The sequence below is a fragment of the Apis cerana genome, linkage group LG9 (assembly GCF_029169275.1).
Source record: "Apis cerana isolate GH-2021 linkage group LG9, AcerK_1.0, whole genome shotgun sequence".
In the NCBI taxonomy this organism is placed as follows: Eukaryota; Metazoa; Arthropoda; class Insecta; order Hymenoptera; family Apidae; genus Apis; species Apis cerana.
In genome coordinates, this window is record NC_083860.1 from 6,774,896 (window position 1) to 6,791,694 (window position 16,799).

The 16,799-nt window shown below is 34.0% G+C and overlaps 3 protein-coding genes across 6 annotated transcripts in view; 1 reads left to right on the forward strand and 2 right to left on the reverse strand.

The window, feature by feature from the left end:
* Nucleotides 1–518: 518 nt before the first annotated feature.
* LOC108004366 (circadian clock-controlled protein daywake-like) lies at nt 519–5,225 on the reverse strand. Its single transcript, XM_017067225.3, has 4 exons — nt 5,048–5,225; nt 1,245–1,625; nt 989–1,138; nt 519–787 (listed from the first exon to the last, which is right to left on the reverse strand). The coding sequence occupies exons 1-4, from the start codon at nt 5,112–5,114 to the stop codon at nt 639–641; spliced, it is 747 nt and encodes a 248-aa protein (XP_016922714.1). The 5' UTR covers nt 5,115–5,225; the 3' UTR covers nt 519–638.
* A 3,239-nt stretch (nt 5,226–8,464) lies between these two features.
* Nucleotides 8,465–16,799, reverse strand: part of LOC108001691 (uncharacterized) — a 99,776-nt gene continuing 91,441 nt past the window's right edge. For all 4 annotated transcript variants that reach the window (XM_062079265.1, XM_028664867.2, XM_062079266.1 and 1 more), the window contains 5 exons: nt 10,976–12,766; nt 10,552–10,824; nt 10,304–10,430; nt 10,062–10,220; nt 8,465–8,880 (listed from right to left, as the gene is read on the reverse strand). In XM_062079265.1, the coding sequence (XP_061935249.1) occupies nt 8,759–8,880; nt 10,062–10,220; nt 10,304–10,430; nt 10,552–10,824; nt 10,976–12,073 (1,779 nt within the window). In that variant the 5' untranslated portion in view covers nt 12,074–12,766 and the 3' untranslated portion in view covers nt 8,465–8,758. The remainder of the gene's footprint in view (nt 8,881–10,061; nt 10,221–10,303; nt 10,431–10,551; nt 10,825–10,975; nt 12,767–16,799) is intronic.
* On the forward strand, nt 13,124–15,912 carry LOC108001880 (protein takeout-like). The gene is made up of 3 exons (XM_017063193.3): nt 13,124–13,547; nt 14,025–14,265; nt 14,537–15,912. The coding sequence occupies exons 1-3, from the start codon at nt 13,424–13,426 to the stop codon at nt 14,976–14,978; spliced, it is 807 nt and encodes a 268-aa protein (XP_016918682.2). The 5' UTR covers nt 13,124–13,423; the 3' UTR covers nt 14,979–15,912.

The window sequence follows — 16,799 nt, forward strand, 5'->3', positions numbered from 1 at the left end:
CAAAAAAAAATATATTTTTCCTATAAGATTTAAAAATGGAATAGAATATAATAATAGTAAATATGAAAAAATGTAAAAAAAAATTATACAACTATAAAAATAATTAAAGCGAGAATTATCTATCCATTTTTAATTAATCGTTTATCATTATAATACTATTTTAATAGATAATCAATCATACTATAATGCATTTTAATATATATACCACGTATTGAAATTATTAAAAATAAATCTACTATCATTATCTCATCATAACGATTTAATTATAAGTACGAGAAAAATCTAAGAAAAGGATTCTCTTCTTTTCAACACGTTTCTATTCAATTTCTTTTCTTTTCTTTTCTTTTTCTTTTTTTCTTATTTTTAATCATCAATGTATTAACATTGTTTTCAACATCGAACAACAACACGAAGTTCCAAAGTTTAATTATTCTTTAATATTTTTAACACGAAAAATTTTTTATTCCTCGCAATTATTTATCATTTTTAATTCAATTATATACAATATATTTCACGTATCTGTGTGAAATATCACTTATTATTTCATTCGTAATAATCAATTTATTATCTCTTCTTAACAAAACAGGAAACGTATCGAACTCTTAATTACTTCTTGCTCTTTATCTTAATCTAACGGACTAGGGAAGCAATTCTTGTTTCGTGAGAACGTTCAACGCTCTCGCGACCAATGCTCTGCTCACAGTCGCTGCTGTGTCCTCGATAATCGGGCTGGCTATGTCCAGGACTAATCGCGGATTCGAGTTGAAGAACGTTGCTGCGGCCTCGGCTGAAAAGGAAGAAATTCAATGGGGAGAAGAGCGAGGAAAAAGCAAGTTGGGCAAAATAATTGGGAAGACGAAAGCCTTTGACAAACATGTGAAATTGTTTCTCGAAAGAAAAGATTAATCTAAAAGAAGAACTATCATGATACATAGTATTTTGATCAAGATTAATTCGTACCAGAGGAAAAAAATTCGATCGAACTTACCCGCTGCACTATGGTTGGGAGGTGCTTTCAATTCGATGTTCCCATTTTCAACCCGAATTTTCGTCACCAACTTGTCGATCTCGATCTTTTGCACCCCCTTCGCGTCCGTCACTTCCTTGCCCTGCGCCTGCACGTCCACCTTCGTGTCAGCTGTGCAGGAAGAAAAGAGAATTAGGAGAAGAAACACCCTCTGTCTATCTATTTGTCTCACATCAAGCACCCTTATTTCGCTCTATCTATATAAAATTTCACTCACTGAAATTCCCTCTGAAGTTACCAGCCCCGTTCAACGGAAGCAGTAACAGCCTTCCCTGAACGTCGTAGTTCCCGTTCATGTGCACGTGCGGCAGCCGAACCTTGATGTTCACCGACAGATCGTTCGGGTTCGCCTTCAAATCGTCGATCGCGAAATTCGTCGCGCCATAAACGCGGATCTGGCTCATGTTCGCCTTGATCTTCAACGTTTCCAGGTTCCTGTCCACCGTCAACGAGGGTAGGAAAAGCGGGTCCAGGGCGGGCAGCTTCAAGGAGGGGATACCGTTGGCGAGGTAAGGGGTTATGGCGTTCAATTGTTGGAGCACGCACACGTTGTATTGTATCAAGTCGTTCGTTCGTGGACACGGCCTTACACCAGGTGCTGGGAAGAAGAAAAGTTTTTTATGAATTGGAAAGATTGAAAATTTTGGGAGGAATTTTCTTTTTTAAACACGTAAAATGGAATCAGAACAAGTGTTTATAAGTTATTAAGTTATTAAGTTATTAAGAATGGAAAAGATTGAAAATTTGAGGAGGAATTTTTTTTTTAAACATGTAAAATGGAATCAAAAGAAGTGTTTATAAGTTATTAAGAATGGAAAAGATTGAAAATTTGGGGAGGAATTTTTTTTTTAAACACGTAAAATGGGATCAGAAGAAGTATTTGTAAATTATTATAAATGGAAAAGATTGAAAATTTGGGGAGGAATTTTCTTTTTTAAACACGTAAAATGGAATCAGAAGAAGTGTTTGTAAGTTTGTTTTTATGAATGGAAAAGATTGAAAATTTTGGGAAGAATTTTTTTTTAAACACGTAAAATGGGATCAGAAGAAGTATTTGTAAATTATTATGAATGGAAAAGATTGAAAATTTGGGAAAAAATTTTTTTTTTAAACACATAAAATAGAATCAAAAGAAGTGTTTGTAAGTTTGTTTTTATGAATGGAAAAGATTGAAAGTTTGGGGAGGAATTCTTTTTTTTAAAACACGTAAAATTAATATTAATTACAGGATCAGAACGTGTTTATAAGTTCGTAAAGAGAAATATTGAAATATTTGTAAATAACTAATTGGAATGGAATAGAGGAAGAAACTATCAAGGTTTCTCTCCCTATTCGCGAAGTTTCTAAAAGATTGGAATTTTCGTTCGAGTTACTAAAGTTTCCTCACTAGCTAAACTTCCTTTTACCTTGCGAAAGAGGTCCTGTGGCATTTCAATCCAACCAGTGAAAACCACACTGCTCGCGTATTTCTTAAAGCCTATAATTATTTTAGCTGCACTCGGTTTCAGCAATTTGAATGACCTGCTTTCCTTTGCTTAAACGACCAGTTAAATATCTAACAAAATTAATCTTTCTATCGCTTTTACGTTTGTTTTATCATAGTAATTACTCACTTATTATATTATTAAGTCGTAATATTTTTTTTTTCAATTCAAACTTGTAAATTATTCGCAATAAAATAATTTTGACATTACATTTTTTATATTTCCTCTCTTTTATAATGTATATTCTCTACACTTCTTGTACCATAATTTCTACTTCTACTATAATTTTTGCTTATCTACATCAAATTCAATTTCACACAATTTCCATAGAATTCAGAAATTTATTGAGTGCGAAAATTTAATTAAAAAAACCTATCAAAATTTTATACCAGTAAAAAGTTGGCTATTTATACGTATATCTGTGTGCATAAAAATCGCGAAACGGAAATCGGCGAACGAGATCAACGTACCAGATCGAAGCCTTGGGTTACTGAACGATCAACGATGATGATTAAGGAGTCACGGTGGAGCGGTTTTTTTTCTGGTTGGAGGCCAGGTTTAAAATCGAAAGTGGATACACGCTCGATAGAAAGTGAAATTACGCTCGTTTTTTTTTTTGCGACCGTAAAGCTGAATTCTCCGGGATCATCAAGAAGAGAGCACGCGTGTTCGAGAAAGGATCCGTGGCAGGGCAATGATCGATAGATCGTGGCCTATAGCTGTGAAAAGTGGATCTATTCGAGGTACACGAAGGGGGATCGTTATTTAAGTTGTTTCTTATTCGAAATTTTAAAGGATTGATTGATGAACGAGAGATGGAAGTCAAAATTGAGAGATGACGATGATTTTGATTTGGAATCTAGAAAAATTGCTAAAAGAGCGTTGTTGAGAAATGATAATGATAATGATTGGGAGAGTAGAAGAATGTATGGAATTTGTGGAAAGTATATACGTAAATATTTGCAGAATGCAAGTGGCAGATAAATAAAATATTCAATTCTTTTCGTAATTCAATATTTTCTTTGTTAATAATAATAATAATAATTTAAAGGATAAAGTAGATTTCATTTCTTTAATATTTTGCAAAGTTATTTTTATTATTACGTGAAAAAATTGCGATTCTTCCTTCGCGGGAGATTTGAAGTTGATCGATGTTTGATCAATTTTTGGCGAGTTAGTTCAAGAAGAAATTTAATAAAAGAAAAAAAAATTCAAAAATTATTAATTATTCGTAAAATATTTGTCATCTAAACTTTCTAAAGTATAGTAAGATTGATTGGAAACCCAATATGGCAAGATGTCAGTAGGGTGTCAGGTTATAGCACCTGAGCTTGATTTAAACTATTATGGATCAATGTTACGTTTCAATCTTCTTTTTCTTCGATCGATTTACATAATTAATTTTTGTTTTTTAACGTAACGCCATTATGAAATCGAATCGAGGGATAGTTGATTCGATATTTGTTTCGTCATTATCCTTCCTCCTATTTAAATCATACATCACTTGTGGTGTTGAAGAAATTGATTTATATGCAATCTGATAAATTATTATTTCTTAATTCTAGCATGTGATTTTTTTTTAAATTTATTATTAATGGTTAAATAAAAATATATAATTCAAACGTGGAATTCTAATACGAGCTCGATTGCATTTTCTGATTCCCTTTCCCTTATGGAAATGGATCGATTCCATTCACCTCAAAAACGACTCTTGAAACCTCTCGATACGTTCATTGCGTCATATTTTATACAATGTGTCTTTTAAGGTGTCAAACTTACGCGAAATTGAAAGTTCTTTGATCTATGAATTTTTCAAATAATTTTTCTCTCAATCTTGCTTTTCTCTTCTAATATAAGATCTTAATCAACAAAAGTGGGTAATTGATTCAAAGGAATACAAAACAATCCTCGTCAATTTTCTTATTTCAGAATAATACAGGAAATATTTAACAATCTTAAAATCTTCGATTTTACTTTGATAAATGAATATTTTCTTTAAAAAAAAAGTTAAATTAAATTAAAGTTAATTATCCATTATTTTCAAAGATTACATCTCGAAACTATGAGAAGATCTTGTGAAATCGAAGACAACTACTTTTATCATTTTTATCATAAAGAGAGAGAAAATCTAATCCATTCATTCTACAAATTATTAAAAAACAAAGAATCACCTCATCTAATCTTCTCTCTATCCTTTCAATAGGAAAAAAATTTCTACAGAAGTACTCAACACAGATCAAGATCAAAAAAAAATAAAATAAAATATCTCGAGAAAAATTTGAAAATCTTGAAAAAAATTCACTTCGCGAACTTCTCATCATTAAAAAAAAAGAAAAGAAAAAATTCCAACGAAAATATACATCTCAAGAGAAGTTGAAAATCCTGAAAAAAATGAAACTTCTACTTACACTGCTCGACTTAACAACACTTAATCCTCTTAAAAAGAAAAAGAAATCCACACGTGGACGAAAAACCAAAAAGAAAAGAAATATATATAGATATATACGTCTGATTCGTTGAAAATGTCAATACTCACGCAGTTCGGCGAAGGCAGCCCCGGTGATCCAAGCGGAGATGAGGGCGAGCCCGATCAGAGACGTCATCCTGTCGACTGGCTAGTGTCGGGAGGACGTTGGTGGTCAACGTTGTTTCGTTGGAGGAATCGAAATTAGCAACAGCGATATCGAAAATGCGTGCGATGGCCCGCGCGCCACGGTATATATGAACTAACGCCACTTTCTCCGAGCGAGCAGAGCTGCCCCACTCGCCGCGATGGTAAAATTTATCACGGTAGAATGCCTCCTTTTAACTCAGTCAGGGCCGTACCGCGTGTACCCGTTTTGCATTCGATAGAATTCGCGATAACCTGGATGCGGAATCGTGCGGAGGTAGGTCAGGATTGATAGGTCTAATGGCGCGTGGAAAAAATTTTCGAGAAACCGGATGCGTTAATCGCGATTTTTCACTTTTTTATGCAACTTTGAGAGAAGTTTGATGGGTGGTTTTGCGTTCGAAGGAAGTTTGAAGGAAGTTTGAAGGAAGAATGTGCTTTGGGTATTCGGAAATTGGTGTTGGCTTCTTTTCTTCCCGTTGTTTTCAGTTGTTTCCAATGGATTTTTAAAGGTTCAAGTTTGGGTGCTCTTTGGTATTTGGGTCTTTCAAAAGGATTAAAGTATTTTGAATTATTTATTTTGGTTGCTAAGATTCTTAATTGTTTTCAAAGGTATCTTGAGATTTTTAAGACATTTATTTTGGGTATTTAGTTTCTCTTCAAAAATAGCAGAATATTTTTCTGGTTTTGTTTATTAATTTTTTACATTTAAAAAAATCAATTAAGTATATCGATCGAATTATATAATTTATACGCATTACACAATTGTCACAATATATCTTGTAGCCTCCATTGGAAAGTGGGAACTATTACTTATTTAAGAAAGAGTCGTCATATTTAAAATATAAATTTCTAAATAAATCGATTTTGTATTTATATAATAGCATTTTGTATAATAAGATTATTCAAACTTACATAAATCTTATTCACAAATAAATAAAACATGATTTAAAACACAACATGATTTAAACATAAATAAAACATAGAAAGATTAAATTTCTATAAACTGGCAAAATATTATTATTAAATTCTCAGAAAAATTTTTTATTACAATTTATTATTAACATTCTTACATTATGTTCTCCATATTAATGTTTAAAAAATTAAATTTCTCTTTCTAGAAAGAACTTGAATAAAAAAATTAATTTTCTCCAATTTATAATAAAATACATTTAACCGTAATCAGAGAATAATTACAGGGGAAAAAAAAAGAAAAGAAAAGAAAAGAAAATAAAAGAAAAGAAAAGAAAAGAAAAGAAAAATTCGATTCGAAAATAGAAATTTACAATAATCCATCAAACAAAACGAAGATTTCATTTCTCTCCGCCTACCTACATATTCAATCCCAGCTAAAATATTTTTCTCATCGGGTAATTTCTTCAATATTATAGCCTTCTTTAACGACATCCTCGTAATTTCTCTCGCCACTGTCCGAGGATCGCGATAATGATTCATCTCACGATGAATTGTCGTTAATCTAACAGGCCACTCGTCCTTGTCGCAAATTCCACATAATATTTCCTGCAATAAACCGAGATTTCGAAAGAACACGGATAAAAAAATTATGGTTCGTGCAAACAATCGTTAGTCTTATCTTTAAGTATAAGAATAAAAAATCTCGATTAACAAAGATTGCTACGATTTTGTAATCGAGTGTGTTCAGCTTTTTTTTGGGTCGCCAAATATCGAGTGAATCATTCCATCAGAAAGTTTTTGCAATTTTAGGCGGAAAAATGTTAATTGATTTTTTCTGTTTCGACGTTTATCAAGTGTCGTAAGTGAATCGTGTTTCTGATTAGCGATAAGAAATGTTTGAGAAATGTTCTCTTTGCAAATTTTGTTCTAACTTTTGATGGAAATTTAGTACCGATAGACGAATGGTTCAAAGTAAAATTAATATTAGAAATTTTAACTCTTTATAAGAGGAGTGTGTAATTAAAATTGATTAGAATTAAATGATTGAAACCATATTATTATGTGGATCAATAAAGATACATTAAACTTGCTTTCCAGATCAATCCCTTTATTTCAACATCTTAAATTTTCGATATTTTTATAATATTTTTATACATTCGTTATACATAGTGTTAATTCGTTCATTTTTCTTGCATAAAATCATTTTTAAATCAAATTGTGTTAAAAATATTCCTAAACCCTTCTTCTTATTTTGTTAAATGTATTAATATTACATACATAATACAGATTAAATATATAATTATATTAATTCTATTAATCCTTTCACTTTCAATTTCATTTTTAATCTAAAACAAACTAAAAATAAACTAATTCTGCTCGATATCATTTACAATTATAATATTTCAACATTACCCTATATTAATATCTCATATTCTTAACAATTAATTCCAACAATTTGACATTCATTTCGATTGATTTCATTCTCATAAAGAATGAGAAATTAAATTTAAATATCCACGTGAAAAATAAAAGAAAAAAAAATCTCTTCCTCACGTGAAATTTTTCCATAGCCACTTTCCCCGAGTCAACCAATGTTGCTGCAACTCGATGAATTTTCCAAACAAGATTATGTAAAATTGAATCCCAACTGGTTTCCAACAGTGCTGAGAATGGTATAAATATACGTAACATTTGGAAACTCGTTTGCGAATTGGCTGACACAATCTGGGAAACGTGATCAATTAGATATGAACGAGTTTCCGGTGTGAGCAAAGGTCACGAAACGACAATAAATTCATAGTTTTATGTCGGTTTGTATTTTCGAGTGAAAAATTGTGATTCTTTGGAAAACATTAAATTGGAAATTTTTTTTTCTTTTTGATTCTTCAAGAAATTTTTTTTCGTTAATCATTTTATTTTGAGTAATTTTTACAATAAAATTTTTCTACATAATTTTTAAACGTACTTAGAATTTTATTTTTTTCTCTCCTCGCAGAAAAATAATTTTTAAACTTATTATTTCCTTCAAATAAATGTAATTGATTTTGCGATTAAATGGATGTATCTTTGTAACTTGAACTATTTTAGAAATATCAAGTATGATGTTGATTTTTTGTTGTACATTTGGTAATTTGCATTAAATGAATTCTTCAGAACTTTAAAAATTAAACTATTTTAAATTATAGTATCTATTATTTAAATAATTTTTAAGCGTATACAATGTAAAACATGTGTGTAATAAATATACGTATGAAATTCTATATATGTAACGTGATATACTACATAAGTTAAAACTAAATATAATATCTACTTAGTAAACAAGTTAATCAGTTAATAACTCTTCGAGTGATAGCCAGTAAATAAATAGAAATAAATAAATAAGTAATTATATAGAATCATGCAATTATTGATTAATAAAAAAGATAATTTAAAATTGTTCAAAGAAATATCCCATTTATTATATAAACAAAAGAAATATTACCTGACGTAATTCTTAACATGATACCTTACCTTATTCTACCTTCGACAGAGGAAACTTCAAACTTCAAACAATGCTCAAAAATTTCATCTTTTTTCCATCTCAAAAAATATATATATATATAAAATCTTAAATATCTCTTAAATACGCTTACATTTAACAACGAAAGAATTATTTCGACCACGTATTACACAATATAAATCTGTCAAAACGATTAAAGCCCAACTGTCCTCGACACCGGTTTAATTGACCGGAAGGTTTTTGTACATTTTGTAAATCATCGCATCCGCCGTTTTGTCGTTCAGGGCCTTGGTGGCCAGGTCATCCGCAAGCATGGCTGCCACCGCCTCCGCAGCCATCAAGCCTGTGGACGAAAGTCAATCGTGAATCTATTATTAAGCAAGTTAATATGCTGGACATTATTGATAGGATGCGTTAAAAGCGTCTGAAAGCGGACTTTTACTTCGTTCGATCGATGTCAATACACTCTTACCTCTACTTTTACTTTCTTCTATTGTTTTCTAAAACGTTCGATGGAAAGAATATTTTAGATATACGAAGAAATTAAGCTCGATTCGGTTCCAAGTTGATCGATATTTCTAGGGTGATTGTTTTTGAAGGACGATATTTTCGGACGAATTTTCCTCTTCAAATTCGAGGCTTTGGTATTCGAATACCGAAGGATTAAGAAAATTCGAAGTATTCTAAAATTGACGATTTTAGGAAGGGAGAGAAGAATCTGAAGAATTTAAACATTTTTAAGGAAACGAAAAGAAAACGAAGGTGATAAGACTCTTATGTTTACACACATCTCATACTTTTAAAAGGAAGCGTTTTTTCTTTCGAGTCTTACCTTTTATGTAATTGCACGCACGCTTAACACGCTCTAAACGCGATGCATTCATCCGGTCGTCGATACTCATAATCACATCTTACATATCAATCGTTGAACAATGAGTTATTAATTATTAAATACCTCGTACCTCTTGTACACCTCCATCAAATTCTCGATCAATCAAACCTACTTAGATATAAAATTATGCGATGAATTTAATCATATCATTCGCATAACTTCTGTCCTTTCACTAGAATAATTTTAACGAGAGATTATTCTTTAATATAAACGTTTTCAGAAATCTAACTTTCTCTCTCAATTCTTAAATCTTAAACTATGCATAAATAGGAAGACGAAATCGAAATTTTCAGATTACTATAGTTTCTTTGTCACTCGTAACACTTCAGGTTTATCGACATCGCTTTCCTCCATTAAGAATTAAAACTTTTCTTCGACGTTTCCCTAGTCTCATAATTGTGGAAGAATACCGGTTTCGTGACGCAACAACATCGACAGATGAAAGAGGTTTTTACATAATGTTGAACTGGCTTTGTTGTCGTTGATCGAACATTACCTTTTTATACATTTCCCCATTGATTCGATTCTTTTTATTTAATTCGATAAGAAAATTTATTACTATTCGAGTATTATATAAAATATTTTGATCGCAAATATTAAAGATCTTCATCATTTTATAGCATAAAACTTACCATTGCTGAGGATCGACTTCACTGGCCCCTTTTCGTCCATCCCCTGAAGAGAAACATTTTTCTTAGTCGCACTTAATTTGCTCCTGGCTGCTCGAACGATCAACTCGTCCTGCCCTTTGCTTTTCTTCAATTCGATAGTGAAATCGCCAACCACATCAGCTGTAAATCGTGACAAATGTTATTTCGATATATAAAAAAAAAAGAGAAAATTCAACAATATCAAAGTATCAATCGATACTCACAGAAATTCCCATTGAACTGTCCCCTTCCTCTCACCAATTCCTGTCCAACCTTGCCCATCAATTGATAATCGGACTTCACGCGAAGCAATGGTACCCTGATTTTCACGATAACGTGCATCACATCGTCCTTGAAAATCGATGAAAAAAAATATGGATAATGGAGGAAGTTACAGAGATAACAAGAGGAAAATAATAATAGAAAAAAAAAGAAATCATTGAGAATGAAAAAAGAAGGGGCGATTGCTCACATCAGTGTCATTTCCTCCATGAGCACGTTTGCGTCTTCTCCCTTGGCCAATTTTCTGCTCCTCAGGATTCCTATCATCCATCCCGCCATAATGATAAACCAACTGCATGCCTTCCTCGAAGTATCCTTGCTTCTCCTGATAATCTCTCGCGTATCTCGATAATCCATCCAACCTCTTCGTCTCTATGGCCGCCTTAACGGCGTCGTTCCTCTTCGTCAACGATTCCCCCTCGGTACAGTTGCGACTAATAACTCGTTTATTCTCCAGGATATCCTGTTTACATAAGCCAACCGCCTTACGTGAATCGAGATTATAAGAATGTTTATATAATAGATAGAAGCTCATTCAAAAACATTCGAATTATTCATGGAAAATTCTAAGAATTCGTTTTCATATTTTTTTTTCATTTGAAAAAAATTCCTACCTTTGCGTCTCCGTTCACGCCGAACACTCTGGCATTCCCCTTAGACTCTATTCTCCCGTTTCCAAAGCGTTTCACGCCGCCATTACGCTCCCCGTCCGCGTAAACGATGTCAATGTACCCTGGTTTATCCTCCAATTTAATCGATTGATCACGACGCGCCTGTTCCCTGCCGATTTGTCCAGGGACGAATCTCTGACCCTTGGCCACGCTCTCTATATTCTCTGACGCCATAGTCTCAACATCCCCGTAACGATCTTCCCCTCTTCTGCCGCCAGGGTTCTTCTCCCTTCTCTCATCTTCTCGTCCGCCGTGTTCCTCCCTGCTCTCGCCGACGTAAGAACCAAGCCTGCCTGCCTGGATCTCCTTCTGATCGTGGTTTCTCGGGTTTAATCCAGAATTCATCGCGCTCATCGCGTAAATCATCTGGACGTCGGAAGGATACCTCAAGTTCTCGATGATACGAGCGGTCTCCGACTTGGAGAGAACTTTGGCGCCCTCCATGTTGAAGGAGCCGAAGCCACCAGGCTGATGCTGGAATTTTCGTGGCTCATTGGTGGGGCGATCAGTGGCAGGCGCCCTCATTTTCTCCGCTTGAATCTTCATCAAGAAGGGATCGTACATTCTCAGTCTCTCGAAGCGGCTCTCCTCCTCCCTGGAGCCGGTTGCGAATTTATTTATCTGTCGATTCGCGGCAGAAACTATTGCCTCGAAGCTCTCGTTTTGCCCTTTCGGCTCCTTGATCAACGTGTGGAACCTGTATCTGATCGAGTCCAAGTCTCTGAGATCGCTGTAGCTCACGTAGCCGGCCTCCAACTCGCTTAGGTTCGATTTCAAACGGCCTCGAGCTATGTGGATGCTGTCCAGGCTGGACTCGTTCAGCCCAGTTATCTCCACGTTGCGAAGAATAATTCTGTAACTGGTGTTACCTTCGGATTGATCCACTTTGATCGTCGGAACCTTCAGCGGATCCAGCTTTCCCGCTTTCGAGAATCCACCTGACAGAAGCTTGGCCCACAACTGTTGAGACATTTCCAACAGAGTTCCCTGACAGTTTGCCAAGCTCGCCAAAGTTAGAGCAAGGAATATCGTCTTCATCATTGTGTCTATTTATATCCTCTTGATTCTTTTTTTTTTTGCTGTTTTAGAATTCGTTTTCAGAAACGAAAAATCTTTATCCCCCCTTTTTTCCCCTCAGAACCAATTATTCCCTCAACACTTCTTAAGATATCCTTAATTATTTTCAAAGTTTAAAAGAGATGGATCAAAAACCTTTATAACCTCTTTTCTTAAAATCACTTCCTCCTCGAAAACACTTTGGAGAACCACTTCGAATTCCGAAGAATCTTCTATTCCTCGGCCTTGATCTCCCAAATGTGATCAGGCTTGATCACCAAGAGGACGATAACGACTACCACGACGAAGACGAGAAGGAAGCAGAGCAAGACAACGCGTATCAACACTTTTACTCCCGGCCCGACGACGATTCGTGCCTCCTCCAGCTCTTCGTTCAATCGACGACACCGATCGACTACTTTTTACCCTTTACAACCATCGCACACCTTGTTTCCCCCTCATGTATCCTCGTGCAAAAACGAGTCGACGATGCACCCGCGCCACCTTTTTATATCGTGTCGTGGAAGGGCATCTGGGGATCTGGGCCATGGACCAATCTTCATTCTTGTTTAAGTAACTACGATCCTTCTTCTAGTTTCCTTTTCTCTCTAACAGCTCTCCCATCTTGCGCCCCGTTGCGAGGAGGAGTATATAGGGGGCAAGGTCCTTCCTTGCGACCTTAAGTGGAAGACGTAATGGTGGGTCAGAAGAGGCCGCAAATAGCTATCGAAGCTATGCTCGATCGATGTTACGCAATTCACCTTGCTCTTAAATGTACGTACGCGGTATGGTGACATTTTTTCTCGCTTAATAGGTTCGCTCTTTGGTACGGGGATGATGCGTGGTGTTCGGGTTAAGGCGAGACTTGGTGAAGCTCGATGGAGGTTAAGCTTGATATCGAAGAGTTGTTTTTGGATGCTTGGGTTGGATCTTTGAATGGTGAAATGATTACGTTTTGCGGGAATAGGGAAGTTAATGAAAATTTGTTTCACTTGTTCAAGTGATGTAATAAATAAAATTCATAGTAATTTAATCGAAATTGCATGATACAATTTGATTAATTTTTATGAGGGGATATGTAATGATTTTTTTTTTAGTTACGATAACAAGAAACAATTAGTGTTTCATTAAAAATAGTCATCGGTTATTTTGTCGCTTCCTCGAGCGATCGGTTTAATTTGGAAGGGGATTCAATCGGCACGAAGGTGCAATAAAAATTGATACGAGACAAATATTGGAACGTTGAATTGCGTGATCCGTAAAAGGAACTGCGAATGCAATAGAAACGGAGGTGTCAGCGAAATTGCTAATCGATGCCACGTTCCATAATTTTCGATGCCACGCGAAATTATTTCGCGACCGAACCTCGCCGTGGCAACAACCATGCTCCTCCACGTCCCCTTCGTGATATTTTTCGCGACAAGTTGCTTGTCCATTCCATCGCCTATCCCAGAAATACGTAAGTAGTTCACGATTGTAATTAAAAAAAATATATATATAAATTTATTTTTATTTTAATATCAGACGTATTTTATTTAATATTTTCAATTATTTTATTCATATTCGAAGTATTACTGTATTTAAAAAATACACCCAGTATATAGATGTTAATACCATCAATCTGGAACACTTGCATTTTAATCGATGATGAATCGTAGAGAAAATCATGTGGAAAGAATCGAGGTCTAACTTGATAAATTCTGGACAAGGTTAACGATAGAGAGAACACAATGCTCGGATTTATTTTTAACCGTTTTTTTTTTTACTTACAATCGTAAATCAACCGACGAATTTTTATACCTAATCGTATGCAATTCAAATTATTCTTCTATAAATTGTGATACATAGGATTATTAAATTTTTACACACACAGAAAAATCTTTTACGCAAATCTTTTCATCTATTGAATTAATCGATGTAATTTTATTTTCCTTAGCCTCGTTCTTGAAGATATGCCATCAAAGTGATCCGTATCTTAGCGACTGTATAAAGCAGAGTGTCAATTCCTTGAAACCGTATCTAAGAAAAGGTATACCGGCCCTTGGAATACCAACGTGTGAACCACTCCACTTGGACGAGATCGAGATCGATCAATCTTCCGGTCCGATATACATCCGAGCGATCTACAACAACGTGTCTATATTTGGAGGAACTAATTTCGTACCTAAGAGTATCAGGTGGGTTCTTCCATTATATCAAAATATATCTTTTTAACTTTCTAAAAAAAGAAAAAAATGTTATCTGCATATCATCTTTCTATATTCATATCTCTAGTCTAGTTATTCGCAATCTCTTCATAAAAGGAAAACTTAATCTTTCTCTCACAATTAAAAAAAAAAAAAAATAAATTTTCACCAAGATTACTCGGATAGTTTTATTAAAAATGTTTATGAAATCGCGAAATCAACGACGATGAAACCCAAAGCGTGAGAATGATTTTTCCACCAGACTCGACTTGGATAAAAACGTGATACGATTGAAACTCTTCATCCCACGATTGGAGATGGTGTCGAATTACGTGATGGATGGTAGAATCATGATGCTATCGATCACGGGGAACGGGCTGGGACACGGAAACTTCACCGACATCGACGTAATTGTCACGATACAGATGGAGCGATATCTGAACGAGAGGACAGGCTCGATTCATCAGTCTGTGGACGATATTTACGTAGATTTCGAGATCGGCCATGCCACGGTGCACTTGGACAATTTGTTCGACGGTGACGAAATGTTATCTAGCGCCATGAATCTTTTCCTCAACGACAATTGGAACACGATTATCGCCGAGATTAGACCGAAATTAGAGGAGACTATAGCGATGCTGATCATGAAATTCACGAACACTATTTTTTCCGTGTTTCCGGAAAATGTGTTGTTACCACCTTAGAAGTGATGTAATAGTTTATTTTTCCTTTTTCCGTTTTCTTTTTTTGTTAATGTTTATATTATATCTAACGATTTTGCAAGATTTTATTAAAATTTTTGTATTTTATACTTAATTAATTGTATACAATATATTTTATACTTTATACTATATCTTGTACGTCTTATATATTTGTTTGAGAAAGGTGAATATTAAAATTTAGATTTTTCTTTTTTTCTTTTTCGATCTCAACAAGCGAAACATTCTTTGCTTTGCGAATACTATACAATATATACGTGATAGAAATTCGCAACGAATCATAGAGGGCGTAAGAGACTCTTTTCTCGATGTCGGTATTTCAGAGCATGGAACAAGTTTCATGAAATATCTAGATACTTTTACACTTCGTCCATGATGTAACGCCTTAAGGATGGACGAAGATAATTCGCAAGACAAACGTGCAAGACGTGGAACGGTATTGCAGGCGTCGTATAAATCGCAACAGTAGATCATTGATCACTTATTAATGATTAATCCTTCGACAGAGTTTTGAATTTCTTTCGAGAAACGAATTTATTTTTTCTTTTGGTTTTGAATAAGGAATGGCCAAACCTGTTTTCCATAGTAGCGAAACTGGTCCACGTTTAAACGAAATTAATATTTTTCAATTCTTTGTCTTCCTTCTTATTGAAAACCTGTTCCTTCTTCTTATTTTTTCTTTTTTTTTCTTCAAGTATAAGTTTGTAAAATTGTCGGAATTAGGAAGTCGTACAAAAATTAATAGAATAAAAGATTTAACAAGTATCGATGTCGACACACCTTTTTTTTTAATGAGTTATAAATTGGGCAACAGCGACAAGTTCTTTCGGAATTTCTTTAAACTATGTGAAATGTTTGAAAGTTTCAAGGTGTTCAAACAAATGGCTGAATCATTAAAACCGGAATGGGTGGAAACATCGATACACACACATACACACACATACACGTGTAACATTAAGTCAACAATCATAAAGGATGGTATTCAATATTAGTAACAAATATTTAAACTATTATGGTAATTATTATTAATAATTCTAAATATTTCAAAAAAATATATAGTTTAAAGAAATATCGGCTAAAAGATGATATGTGATAACTTTTATATTATAAAAATTAGATTGAATCAAATAAATATAAAATGTTAATTTTTAAATCGTTTCTCGAATGTGCGACAAATCGCTTATTAGTTTTTTAAATTTTTATTCGTTTCATCAAATAAATATATATTTGTCATAGAAATGGGAGGTCAATTGTAAAATACAGCTTTCCTCATCGCTCATTTCCGAGTAATTTGTCTTGTATGCAGTGCACGATCCTTATCAAGGACCAATTCGAAAAGACAATACCGCATTACACATTCACGGCCAGTTATGCATTACCACTGGACAGGCAATCGTGAAACTTATTATTATTAACTATTAATAACTCCTGACGGAAGTTTAAAAATAATTGTAATTTTTTTTTTAAATATATAATATCAATAAGTAAAACAAACTTGCCGATTTCGTTCCAATTTATTTCCTTATTTCGTTATAAATAATTTTGTCGCAGATATCCGATCGATGTCTTTTTCAATTATCTTTGATTTCTCTTTTTTCGTCTTAATCGAATTTTAGAAAAATCTTAAAACCTTGGGATCCTCGATGAAAAAATTCAGGGAATAAAGATTCGTTAATCCAGAATTTGCTCGATCGCTATCCATTTCAAAGAGCAAAACATACATTGGGCAAGATTTACTTGGACAATTGGACTTAAACAAACACGATTTTATTTCTCCGCTTGCCACTCAACCGGGTTCTTTCGTCA

What these genes read in the sequence shown, in the direction of transcription:
- LOC108001880 (XM_017063193.3), top strand. Translation starts at nt 13,424, where the DNA reads ATGCCACGCGAAATTATTTCGCGACCGAACCTCGCCGTGGCAACAACC. An exon ending in ATCGCCTATCCCAGAAATAC is followed by an intron (nt 13,548 to 14,024) that starts GTAAGTAGTTCA and finishes TATTTTCCTTAG; the next exon opens with CCTCGTTCTTGAAGATATGC. An exon ending in TTCGTACCTAAGAGTATCAG is followed by an intron (nt 14,266 to 14,536) that starts GTGGGTTCTTCC and finishes TTTTTCCACCAG; the next exon opens with ACTCGACTTGGATAAAAACG.
- LOC108004366 (XM_017067225.3), bottom strand. Translation starts at nt 5,114, where the DNA reads ATGACGTCTCTGATCGGGCTCGCCCTCATCTCCGCTTGGATCACCGGG. An exon ending in TAACTTCAGAGGGAATTTCA is followed by an intron (nt 1,139 to 1,244) that starts GTGAGTGAAATT and finishes CTTCCTGCACAG; the next exon opens with CTGACACGAAGGTGGACGTG. An exon ending in TCCCAACCATAGTGCAGCGG is followed by an intron (nt 788 to 988) that starts GTAAGTTCGATC and finishes CTTCCTTTTCAG; the next exon opens with CCGAGGCCGCAGCAACGTTC.